Genomic DNA, 13361 nt, shown 5'->3' with positions numbered 1-13361 from the left:
GGGGGTGGGGGAGAGAGGGATGGGTGGGAGAGGGAGAGGGGTGAGATGAGGGAAACTTAGAAACATAGAAATTAGGTGTAGGAGTAGGCCATTCGGCCCTTCGAGACTGCACCTCCAGTCAATATGATCATGGCTGATCATCCAACTCAGTATCCTGTACCTGCCTTCTCTCCACACCCCCTGATCCCTTTAGCCACAAGGGCCACATCTAACTCCCTCTTAAATATAGCCAATGAACAGGTAAACTACCTTCTGTGGCAGTGAATTCCAGAGATTCACCACTCTCTGTGTGAAAAATGTTTTTCTCATCTCGGTCCTAAAAGATTTACCCCTTATCCTTAAACTGTGACCCCTTGTTCTGGACTTCCCCAACATCTGGAACACTCTTCCTGCATCTAGCCTGTCCAACCCCTTAAGAATTTTGTAAGTTTCTATAAGATACCCCCTCAATCTTCTAAAATCTAGCAAGTACAAGCCGAGTCTATCCAGTCTTTCTTCATATGAAAGTCCTGACATCCCAGGAATCAGTCTGGTGAACCTTCTCTGTACTCCCTCTATGGCAACAATGTATTTGAGCATTGGGCATTGTGACATCACACAATGGATCGTTCACCAGGGGCTGGGACTGGGGCTGATTCTATGGGTGAGAAGCCAGTATTTTTTGAAATATTGGGGGGGGGGGGGCTGCGGCATCACACTCACATTAACCACCCCCCAAACACACAGGTGGGGGAGGGGGGTGAGAAGAGGGGAGAGGAGAAGGAGGAAACGGGACAGATTTGGGAGAGAAAGGAGAGCGGGGTAGGGGGTGAGAGAGGGGGATGGGGAGAGAGATGTGGGGGAGGGGGGGATGGGGAGAGAGGGGGAGAGAGGGGAAAGAGTGGGGAGGGAGAGTGGAGGGGGTGGGGGGAGAGAAGTGGAAGAGTGGGGAGGGAGGAGGAGAGGGGTAGGGGGAGTGATGGAAGACGGACAGAGGGATAGGGGAAGGGGGCGAGGGGAGAGAGGGAAGGGGATGGGGGAGAGAGGGATGGGAGAGGGAGAGGGGTGAGGAGAGGGAGGGGGAGGAGAGAAGGGGGAGAGAAGTGGAAGAGTGGGGAGGGGGGGGTAGAGGGGTAGCGGGAGTGGTGGAAGAGGGACGGGGGAGTGGTGGAAGAGGAACAGATGGGTAAGAGGAAGGGGTGGGGGAGAGAGGGAAAGGGAGGGGAAGAGAGGGGTGGGGGAGGGAGAGGGGTGGTGTAAGGGGAGAGAAGTGGAAGAGTGGGGAGGGAGGGGTAGGGGGAGTGGTGGAAGAGGGACAGAGGGGAAGGGGGGAGAGAGGGAAGGGGGTGGGGTAGAGAGGGAAGGGGGTGGGGGAGAGAGGGATGGGTGGGAGAGGGAGAGGGGTGAGGAGAGGGAAACATATAAATTAAGTGCAGGAGTACGAGCCTGCACCACCATTCAATATGATCATGGCTGATCATCCAACTCAGTATCCTGTACCTGCCTTCTCTCCATACCCCCTGATCCCTTTAGCCACAAGGGCCAGATCTAACTCCCTCTTAAATATAGCCAATGAACTGGCCTCAACTACCTTCTGTGCCAGTGAATTCCAGAGATTCACCACTCTCTGTGTGAAAAATGTTTTTCTCATCTCGGTCCTAAAAGATTTACCCCTTATCCTTAAACTGTGACCCCTTGTTCTGGACTTCCCCAACATCTGGAACAATCTTCCTGCATCTAGCTTGTCCAACCCCTTAAGAATTTTGTAAGTCTATGATACCCCCTCAATCTTCTAAAATCTAGCGAGTACAAGCTGAGTCTATCCAGTCAATTCCGATTGGACATATGTGAACATTGGGCATTGTGACATCACACAATGGAACGTTCACCAGGGGCTGGGGCTCCTGCAAAGGCATATGTAAATGAATCCATTCCGACCTCACAACCCACAGGACTGGATTGAAAGTAAGTCAAATAATGTGATCATGTTTCATTCTTATGCTGAGACCATATCCTTAGGTTAGATTAGATGTCAACTATTGATGTAATTCATAGTTATGATGTGTAGTGATTAAATAAATACATTAATAACTGACATTCCTGATCATATTACCCAAAACATGAGCTATAGCTGGACTATCAGATTGCTGTAACTTTGTTTTATTCTTGATACAGAATCTTGTAACAATGTTTGTGTACTTATAATTAGAAAATGTCACAATATATTGTATCAATTGATTCATAATTTTTGCTTGGGGTCACCTTGAAACCAGCCTAACATTTAAAATGAATTTTCTGCCTTTGTTATAGGTGAAATGCCATCAGTATTGGCCAGATCCTCCCGAAATAAGCACATATGGCAATTTTCAGGTGACGTGTCACTTGGAAGATTGTAGCATCGCCTACGTTGTCAGAGAAATGACACTTACTAATTTAGAGGTAAGTGTCATTTATTATTCGATGATTTAAAAAAAACTATTTTCCCTTGCCTATATTTTTCTTTCAGAATGCATAACTTCATTTGCTTTGTCCTTTGTTAAGTCCACTACTATATAGTGAAAGGAAAAACTGCAAGAATTCTGACTTGTAAATTAAATTCAGAAGTACACAAAAGCTCAGTGAATCTATATGCAAGAAAAGCAGATTAGGGGGTTTAAAGTTTGCGGCGTATCGTTATACTGCATGGAAACAGGCCCTTTGGCCCAACTAGCCCATGCCAACATGTCCCATCTACACGGCATGCCTGTCTGCATTTGGCACATATCCTTCTAAACCTATCCTATCCATGTACCTGTCTAAATGTCTTTTAAACGTTGTGATAGTCCTGCATCAACTACCACGTCTGGCAGATCGTTCCATATACTCACCATTTTTTGTGTAAAAAAAGAGTTGCCTCTTGGGTTCCTATTAAAACTCTGAAGTGTAGATGGAGTCATGGTTTTTCCGTGCTGTGTGACTCCAACTAAACTTCATACTTCAGCCCAACTCATCCATGCCGACCAAAATGCCCCATGCAAGCTAGTCCCATTTGCCTGCCTAGTCAAGTCAAGTCAAGTCAAGATGTGCAGTGAAATGAAAGTGGCAATGCCTGCGGATTGTGCAAAAACTACCAAACAGAATCAGTATTTACATGTTGGAAAATACATTTTAACAAAAGCCACAACACCACAGTAAATTAAGACAGTAAATTAGTCCCTGGTGAGATAAGAGTTTACAGTCCTGATGGTGTTGTGGTTACCAAATACTCAAATTAACTCCGGTGACACGGAGAATTCTTCAAGAAGTTCAAGCCTTTATTTGCAAATAAAAGCTGGAGCAGTCACTCAGCCAGCCCACGTGAATGCCCTGTTTCAAACAAAGAGTCGTCCCTTTTTATGGTATGTTCAACTCTGTATGCCCCACCCCTGGTGCATTTCCATACCCAATCATTTGCAGACATTCCCCTATCATCAGCCAATCACTTGCTCCCACCTATCTTCCATGGCTCCACCTCACCAATAGTTTTCCACTCGTAATGGTTATATCACATGACCCTCTTTGTTGGTCTCGCCTGCCTCGTGGCTTTTTGCAGAGTCACAGAGGTCATATAACTGTCACAACAGATTTATGCTAAGTGGTGAGCTAGAGAGCCCAAACCCCTTTCCCCTCAATTTATATAAACAAAACACACAAAGGCGAGCGCAACTTATCTTGAACATAAACAAGCTAATCATGCAGAGCTCCTAGCCCCCCCCCCCCCCCCCCCCCCCTTATCGCTCCTATCATCGGGGGAGAATGTTATCTCTTAAACTAGCATCGGGGAAGAGAACCCAAGCACAGACTCCATTATTGTTTCAGAGGCCTCATTTATTTCTCTGAAGCAGTTACAAAGTTGCAAGGAATGTTATAGACCTGCTGCTCAAAGCTATAACAGAATAATTTTTAAGTACACAAACGCCAATAATATAATATATAAAGAGAATATACTATAATGGCCTGTGGGAAGAAACTCCGTCTCATCCTCCCTGTTTTCACAGCATGACAGCGGAGGCGTTTGCCTGACCATAGCAGCTGGAACAGTCCGTTGCTGGGGTGGTAGGGGTTCCCCATAATGTTGCTGGCTCTGGATCTGCACCTCCTGATGTATTGGTCCTGCAAGGGGGCGAGTGTAGTTCCCATAGTGCGTTCAGCTGAACGCACTACTCTCTGAAGAGCCTTCCTGTTCCCAAACCAGTTTGTGATGTTGCCGGGCAAGATGCTTTCTACAGCCCCAGAGTAGAAGCACTGAAGGATCCTCGGAGAGACTCTGAATTTCCTCAGCTGCCTGAGGTGGTAAAGGCGCTGCCTTGCCTTAGTCACCAGTGTGGCAGTGTGTGTTGTCCATGTCAGATCCTCTGTGATGTGGACTCCCAGGTATTTAAAGTTTGAAAAGACTGGGCTTGTATTCACTGGAGTTTAGAAGGATGAGGGGGTATCTTATAGAAACATATAAAATTATAAAAGGACTGGACAAGCTAGATGCAGGAAAAATGTTCCCAATGTTGGGCGAGTCCAGAACCAGGGGCCACAGTCTTAGAATAAAGGGGAGGTCATTTAAGACTGAGGTGAGAAAAAACGTTTTCACCCAGAGAGTTGTGAATTTATGGAATTCCCTGCCTCAGAGGGAAGTGGAAGCCAAATGGATTTAAGAGAGAGTTAGATAGAGCTCTATGGGCTAGTGGAGTCAAGGGATACGGGGAGAAGGCAGGCACGGGTTATTGATAGGGGACAATCATCCATGATCACAATGAATGGCGGTGCTGGCTCGAAGGGCCGAATGGCCTCCTGCACCTATTTTCTATGTTTCTATCACTTATAATCTTATAAACCAACTGTAGCGGCAGATGTTTGTATCGTTCAAGAGATTAGTCCCTCTAGCCACTAAATGGACAGCATGGTTGAGGGGAATGTCTCTGTATGCATGCGAGCTCACCATCAGAGACCTTCAGAGCTTCTTCATAGATAAGTCTTGTTCGGACACCTTGTTCGGAAAAAGAGGGAGATCTACAATAATTATAGGCAGCATGGAGTAAATGAGGTGCTTGAGGAGTATAAGGAATGTAAAAAGAATCTTAAGAAAGAAATTAGAAAAGCTAAAAGAAGACATGAGATTGCTCCAAGTAAGGTGAAAGTAAATCCAAAGGGTTTCTACAGCTATATTAATAGTAAAAGGATAACGAGGGATAAAATTGGTCCATTGGAGAGACAGAGTGGACAGCTATCTGCAGAGCCAAAAGAGATGGGGGAGATATTGAACAATTTGTTTTCTTCGGTATTCACCAAGGAGAAGGATATTGAATTATGTGAGGTAAGGGAAACTAGTAGAGTAGCTATGGATACTATGAGTTTCAAAGTAAAAGAAGTACCTACACTTTTGAAAAATATAAAAGCGGATAAGTCTCCAGGTCCTGACAGGATATTCCCTAGGACATTGAGGGAAGTTAGTGTAGAAATAGCCGGGGCTATGACAGAAATATTTCAAATGTCATTAGAAACGGGAATAGTCCCCGAGGATTGGCGTACTGTGCATGTTGTTCCATTGTTTAAAAAGGGTTCTAAGAGTAAACCTAGCAATTATAGGCCTGTTAGTTTGACTTCAGTGGTGGGCAAATTAATGGAAAAGATACTTAGAGATAATATATATAAGCATCTGGATAAACAGGGTCTGATTAGGAACAGTCAGCATGGATTTGTGCCTGGAAGGTCATGTTTGACTAATCTTCTTGAATTTTTTGAAGAGGTTACTAGGGAAATTGACGAGGGTAAAGCAGTGGATGTTGTCTATATGGACTTTAGTAAGGCCTTTGACAAGGTTCCTCATGGGAGGTTGGTTAAGAAGGTTCAACTGTTGGGTATAAATGCAGGAGTAGCAAGATGGATTCAACAGTGGCTGAATGGGAGAAGCCAGAGGGTAATGGTGGATGGTTGTTTGTCGGGTTGGAGGCAGGTGACTAGTGGGGTGCCTCAGGGATCGGTGTTGGGTCCTTTGTTGTTTGTCATGTACATCAATGATCTGGATGAAGGTGTGGTAAATTGGATTAGTAAGTATGCAGATGATACCAAGATAGGGGGTGTTGTGGATAATGAAGAGGATTTCCAAAGTCTACAGAGTGATTTAGGCCATTTGGAAGAATGGGCTGAAAGATGGCAGATGGAGTTTAATGCTGATAAATGTGAGGTGCTACACCTTGGCAGGACAAATCAAAATAGGACGTGCATGGTAAATGGTAGGGAATTGAAGAATACAGTTGAACAGAGGGATCTGGGAATAACTGTACACAGTTCCCTGAAAGTGGAATCTCATTCAATTCAATTCAATTCAATTCAACTTTAATGTAGGTAGGGTGGTAAAGAAAGCTTTTGGTGTGCTGGCCTTTATAAATCAGAGCATTGAGTATAGAAGTTGGGATGTAATGTTAAAATTGTACATGGCATTGGTGAGGCCAATTCTGGAGTATGGGGTACAATTTTGGTCGCCTAATTATAGGAAGGATGTCAACAAAATAGAGAGAGCACAGAGGAGATTTACTAGAATGTTGCCTGGGTTTCAACAACTAAGTTACAGAGAAAGGTTGAATAAGTTAGGTCTTTATTCTCTGGAGCGCAGAAGGTTAAGGAGGGACTTGATAGAGGTTTTTTAAATGATGAGAGGGATAGACAGAGTTGATGTGGACCAGCTTTTCCCTTTGAGAATAGGGAAGATTCAAACAAGAGGACATGACTTCAGAATTAAGGGACAGAAGTTTAGGGGTAACATGAGGGGGAACTTCTTTACTCAGAGAGTGGTAGCGGTGTGGAATGAGCTTCCAGTGGAAGTGGTGGAGGCAGGTTCGTTGGTATCATTTAAAAATAAATTGGATAGGCATATGGATGAGAAGGGAATGGAGGGTTATGGTATGAGTGCAGGCAGGTGGGACTAAGGGTAAAAAGTTGTTCGGCACGGACTTGTAGGGCCGAGATGGCCTGTTTCCGTGCTGTAATTGTTATATGGTTATAAATCTTCCAAAACACAGTCTTTTGATTAATAAAATCTTTATTGTTGAAATTTCTTCCGAGTCGTTACTATAATCTTCATCGAACTCCAGCTTATCGCTTTCAACATTAGAAAACTCCTCGTGTCTCCGTTAGACTTCGCATGGTCGAAGGGTAAACCTTCTCCATGCTCATTCCAAACTAAACTAAAAACTAAGCTTCTGCGCAAGATACATAGCCCCATACACGCTCAAATATACGTCATAAATCCCACCCACAATATAATGGGCAGTACTGGGATAGTAATAGGATAGCTCCTCTGATTCTCTTTTTCATGGTTCCTTTTTAAGGAGCCATAGCTAACCCAACCAAGTCGGGTTTTAGTTGCATACGATCCATCACCTTGTCTCCTAACAATCTGTATAGGTTCCAATGCCTTCAAAACATTCTTTCCGATCAGTAGATCAACACTAGAATTTATTTCAGATATCTTGATATCCTTCAGGTAAGGCCATTGTTTCAAGTCTTCATGTCTTGGTATATTTTGACGACCAACAGGCATAGTTCCATGTGTAAACACTTCAGATATTGGAATAAAATTATCTTCATCCAAACTGGATATCTCCATACTCGTAATGTAATGACTCCTGCTCTCTTTATCTTTAGTCAGGTACGTAATTGAATCTTAAGGGCCTGTCCCACTTATGTGTCATTGGCACGCAAATTACGCGACCTCCTGGTCGCGTTTAGCCACGAAGGTTCCACACGTACGCACAGCTGTCTGGAGCACGTGACGTCATTTGAAGATGGACACAAAATGCAGGAGTAACTCAGTGGGACCGGCAGCATCTCTAGAGAGAAGCAATGGGTGACGTTTCGTGTCGAGACTCTTCAAAGGGTCTGGACCCGAAACGTCACCCAATGCTTCTCTCCAGAGATGCTGCCGGTCCCACTGAGTTACTCCTGCATTTTGTGTCCATCTTCAATTTTCTTGGCCCCGCTCAGGGAGTAGAAGTGGGGGCGGATCCGGACCGCAACGGCCGTGAGCCGCCGGCGATCGGCGAATTGTTTCGAGTCCGGCGAAATTCCGACAGCGCGATCAAGGGACTAATTGAGGTTACTCGGCTGTCGGAATGTAAGGATTTGCGGGAAGCGGCTGACATGACTGAGGCCGGCGAGCGGCAGGAGAGAGGTTTTCAGCCTGAGAGCACTGCCAGAGGTGAGCGGGCCGGCAGATGCTGAGGTCCCGGCGGCCAGTTTCGCTGTCCGGTCCCAGCACAATGCGGTGGCTCCACGCCTGGAGCGCAGCAGCAGCGGTGAGTGAGTGGGTTACTAGCTTGATCCTCGACCCCCTCCTCAATGCTCCTGCCCTCCCCGCAACTTTAACCCTGGCCACATGCTGTGAAAGGAACTCTCAACCAATTGGTCCCTTGAACCAGTATTGTCATTCAATATTGGGGGTAGAGTGCTGACATGGATAGAAAATTGGTTGGCAGACAGGAAACAAAGGGTAGGGAATAACGGGTCCCTTTCAGAATGGCAGGCAGTGACCAATGGGGTACCGCAAGGCTCGGTGCTGGGACCGCAGCTATTTGCAATATACATCAATAATTCGGATGAAGGGATTCAAAGTAACATTAGCAAATTTGCAGGTGACACAAAGCTGGGTGGCAGTGTGAACTACGAGGAGGATACTATGAGAATGCAGGGTGACTTGGACAGGTTGGGGGAGTGGGCAGATGCATGGCAAATGAAGTTTAATGTAGATAAATGTGAATTTATCCACTTTGGTATCAAAAACAGGAGGGCAGATTACTATCTAAATGGCGTCAAGTTGGGAAAAAGGGAAGTACAACGGGATCTGGGGGTCTTTGTTCATCAGTCTGAAAGTAAGCATGCAGGTACAGCAGGCAGTGAAGAAAGCGAATGGCATGTTGGCCTTTATAACAAGAGGAGTCGAATATAGGAGCAAAGAGGTCCTTCTGCTGTTGTACCAGGGCCACACCTGGAGTATTGTGTGCAGTTTTGGTCCCCTAATTTGAGGAAGGACATTATTGCTATTGAGGGAGTGCAGCGTAGGTTCACAAGGTTAATTCCCGGGATGGCGGAACTGTCATATGCTGCGAGAATGAAGCGGCTGGGCTTGTACACTCTGGAGTTTAGAAGGATGAGAGGGATTCTTATTGAAACATATAAGATTGTTAAGGGTTTGGACACGCTAGAGGCAGGAAACATGTTTCCGATGTCGGGGGAGCCCAGAATCAGGGGCCACAGTTTAAGAATAAGGGGTAAGCCATTTAGAAAGAAGACGAGGAAACACTTTTTCTCACAGAAAGTTGTGAGTCTGTGGAATTCTCTGCTTCAGAGGGCGGTGGAGGCCGGTTCTTTGGATACTTTCAAGAGAGAGCTAGATAGGGCTCTTAAAGATAGCGGAGTCAGGGGATATGGGGAGAAGGCAGGAACGGGGTACTGATTGTGGATGATCAGCCATGATCACATTGAATGGTGGTGCAGGCTCGAAGGGCCGAATGGCCTACTCCTGCACCTATTGTCTATTGCAATGTGACTTGAGAGAACTCGGAAGAAGGCTGAAAAGCAGGAACTCCAGGGTGGTTATCTCCGGTTTGCTTCCAGTTCCTCGTCCTGGTGAGGGCAGGAACAGGGAGATAGGGGATCTGAATGTGTGGCTGAGGATCTGATGCGGGAAGCAGGGATTTCGATTCTTAGACATCTGGGATCTATTTAGGAGAAAGAGTGAATTATGCAAAAAGGATGGGTTGCACCTTAACAGGAAGGGGGCCAGCATTCTGGCAGGCAGGTTTGCCACTGCTACACGGGTGGGTTTAAACTAAATAGTGGGGGGGAGGAGACAAACTATAGATATAAGGATGGAGTTAAAGGGAAAGAGAGTATAAGAAAAGTTAAGAAAGGCACCAGAATTAACGGGGCAGAAAGCTCAGGAAGGGATAGTCAAGTCGTCAATTTTATTTCTATAGCACATTTAAAAACAACTCTCGTTGACCAAAGTGCTTTACATTAAGTGCAGGTACTAACATGCTACAAACAGTGGTACATAGATCAACAATACATACATAAATACATACATACAACGCTCCCTCAGAGAACCTCAAGAAAGGCCTGAGAGTAGAAATAAGTTTTAAGTCTAGATTTAAAAGAGTTGGAGGGGGCAGTTCTGATGGGATTAGGGATGCTGTTCCATAGTCTAGGTGCTGCAACTGCAAAAGCGCGGTCGCCCCTGAGTTTATGCCTAGACCGCGGGATGGTCAGTAACCCCAAGTTGGCTGATCGGAGGGACCTGGAGGTGGTATGGTGGGAAAGCAGATTTTTGATGAAGGTGGGGGCAAGCCCGTTAAGGGCTTTGTAAACAAAAAGAAGGAGCTTGAAATTAATTCGGAACTGCACTGGGAGCCAGTGGAGAGAGGCCAGAATCGGGGTGATGTGGTCCTTTTTTCGGGTGCCCATCAGGAGTCTCGCTGCTGCGTTTTGGACGTGAGGTTTGAGTAGTGGGGTAAGGCTTCCAAGGCTGCCTGCTATCTTTTTGATGGAGTCCGAGGGGCCGAGTAGGATGACCTCAGGCTTACTCTCGTTTGGTTGGAGGAAGTTCTGGGCCATCCAACACTTTATATCCTCGAGGCAGTGGATAAGGCTGAGTAGATTTGATCGGTTATTGGGTTTCAAGGAGAGATAGAGTTGTGTATCATCTGCATAGCAGTGGAAGGGAATGCCGTGCCTTTGAATGACTTGGCCTAAGGGGAGCATATACAGGGAGAAGAGAATAGGGCCTAGGATGGAGCCTTGTGGAACCCCGATAGGAGAGTATGGCCAAGTGAAATAAAAATCAGTGTGAAAGGTGAGGGGAGTAATGGATTAAAAGTATTATATGAATGCACAAAGTATAAGAACTAAAGTTGATGAGCTTGAGGCTCAGTTAGAAATTGGCAAGTATGATGTGGGAATTACAGTGACATGCGAGGGGTGACATAGAATCAGGAGATGTAGAGTCAGTTTGGATAGAACTAAGGAATTGCAAGGGTAAAAAGACCCTAATGGGAGTTATCTGCAGGCCCCCAAACAGTAGCCTGGATATAGGGTTCAAGTTGAATCAAGAGTTAAAATTGGCATGTTGCAAAGGTAATGCTACAGATGTTATGGGAGATTACAACATGTAGACTGGGAAAATCAGGTTGGTGCTGGACCCCACGAAAGGGAGTTTGTGGAGTGCCTCCATAATGGATTCTTAGAGCAGCTTGTACTGGAGCCTACCAGGGAGAAGGCAATTCTGGATTTAGTGTTGAGTAATGAACCGGATTTGATAAGGGAACTCGAGGTAAAGGACCCATTAGGAGGAAGTGACCAAAATATGATAAGTTTTAATCTACAATTTGAGAGGAAGAAGGGAAAATCAGAGTGTCAGTATTACAATTGAACAAAGGGGACTATGGAGGGAGGATCTGGCCAAAGTCGACTGGAAAGATATCCTAGCAGGGATGACAGTGGAACAACAATGGCAGGTATTTCTGGGAATAATACAGAAGGTGCAGGATCAGTTCATTCCAAAGAGGAAGAAACATTCCAAAGGGAGTTAAGGGCGACCATGGCTGACAAGGGAAGTCAGGGACAGTATAAAAATAAAAGAGTAGACGTATAACATAGCAAAGATGAGCGGGAAGCCAGAGGATTGGGTAACTTTTAAAGAGCAACAGAAGATAACTAAAAAGGCAATACGGGGAGAAAAGGTGAGGTACGAAGATAAGCTAGCCAAGCATATGAAGGAGGATAGTAAAAGCTTCTTTAGGTATGTGAAGAGGAAAAAATTAGTTAAGACCAAAGTTGGACCCTTGAAGACTGAAACAGGTGAATTGATTATGGGAACAAGGAAATGGCAGATGAGTTGAACAGGTACTTTGCATCCATCTTCACTAAGGAAGACATAAACAATCTCCCTGATGTACTGGTGGCCAGAGGATCTAGGGTGACGGAGGAACTGAAGGAAATTCACATTAGGCAGGAAATGGTGTTGGGTAGACTGATGGGACTGAAGGCTGATAAATCCCCAGGGCCTGATGGTCTGCATCCCAGGGTACGTAAGGAAGTGGCTCTAGAAATCGTGGACACATTGGTGATTATTTTCCAATGTACTATAGATTCAGGATCAGTTCCTGTGGATTGGAGGGTAGCTAATTTTATCCCACTTTTAAGAAAGGAGCGAGAGAGAAAGGGAATTATAGACCAGTTAGCCTAACATCGGTGGTGGGGAAGATGCCGAAGTCAATTATCAAAAATGAAATAGTGACACATTTGGATAGCAGTAACAGGATCGGTCCAAGTCAGCATGGATTTACGAAGGGGAAATCATGCTTGACTAATCTTCTGGAATTTTTTGAGGATGTAACTGGGAAAATGGACAAGGGAGAGCCAGTGATTGTAGTGTACTTGGGCTTTCAGAAAACATTTGATAAGGTCCACATAGGAGATTAGTGGGCAAAATTAGAGTACATGGTATTACCACCCACAGTCAGTGTAAACCTGTTTCACTTCATTTGCTGTTTGCTCTTTTCATTATATGAGCAGTATAAGCAGCATTCTGCGGTAATTATTCTTGCTACAAAGGTATTTTAATGTCACGTGTACCAATTAAAGTACAGTGATATTCGAATTACGTAACTGGTTTTTGTTTCTTTGTTGTTGCAGACAGGACTAGAACGTGTTGTCAGTCATCTTCAATATGTGGCGTGGCCTGATCATGGTGTTCCTGATGACTCAATGGACTTCTTTGACTTTGTGACTTTCGTGAGAAAGAAACGAATTGGAAGGGATAATGAGCCAATTATTGTTCATTGCAGGTACTTATTTTCTTTTCAGTAAGGAAGATAATTTTGCTTGCTGAGGAACAAAATGCTCTCATGCTGATCTTGGTTGCAGTTACAATGTATAAGAATACCTGACACACCATCTTAAGTCAATAATGAAGCCTTGTCCTGTTTGTGTTCTGATGTGATTTACGGATCGACTTATCCCATTACTTCTATCACAAGCCATTGTGTTACAAATGCTTAATTGATTTAGATTGCAAGGGTGAGTGTTACATGAGTGTTACATGAGAAATACATTTTCCAGTTCGATTGGTATTTTAAATTATTTTCTTAATTGGAAATGCATTACACCAAACCTTCGACTTTCTGTACTGTGATTTTATCTTTGTGATTGTTTCAACAATGTACTTACAAGATGATGCATAATAATATTTTTGACTTTTCTTCATTAATTAAAACTTTATTTTGCTGTCACCCTAAAAATTGACTGAATTGTGAATTGCTGAATTGTGTTCGCTGTCTGGATTTTCTTAAAGCACTAATATTGATATTACAACA

At 44.6% G+C, this 13361-nt stretch overlaps 1 protein-coding gene across 7 annotated transcripts in view; it reads left to right on the top strand.

Annotated features, from left to right (window-relative positions):
- ptpn3 (protein tyrosine phosphatase non-receptor type 3) overlaps nucleotides 1-13361 on the top strand; it is a 177946-nt gene that overhangs the window by 155602 nt on the left and 8983 nt on the right. For all 7 annotated transcript variants that reach the window (XM_033049671.1, XM_033049665.1, XM_033049650.1 and 4 more), the window contains 2 exons: nucleotides 2290-2418; nucleotides 12682-12833. In XM_033049671.1, the coding sequence (XP_032905562.1) occupies nucleotides 2290-2418; nucleotides 12682-12833 (281 nt within the window). The remainder of the gene's footprint in view (nucleotides 1-2289; nucleotides 2419-12681; nucleotides 12834-13361) is intronic.

This window comes from Amblyraja radiata, chromosome 2 (assembly GCF_010909765.2).
Source record: "Amblyraja radiata isolate CabotCenter1 chromosome 2, sAmbRad1.1.pri, whole genome shotgun sequence".
In the NCBI taxonomy this organism is placed as follows: Eukaryota; Metazoa; Chordata; class Chondrichthyes; order Rajiformes; family Rajidae; genus Amblyraja; species Amblyraja radiata.
This window is presented reverse-complemented; position numbering and strand designations above follow the sequence as displayed.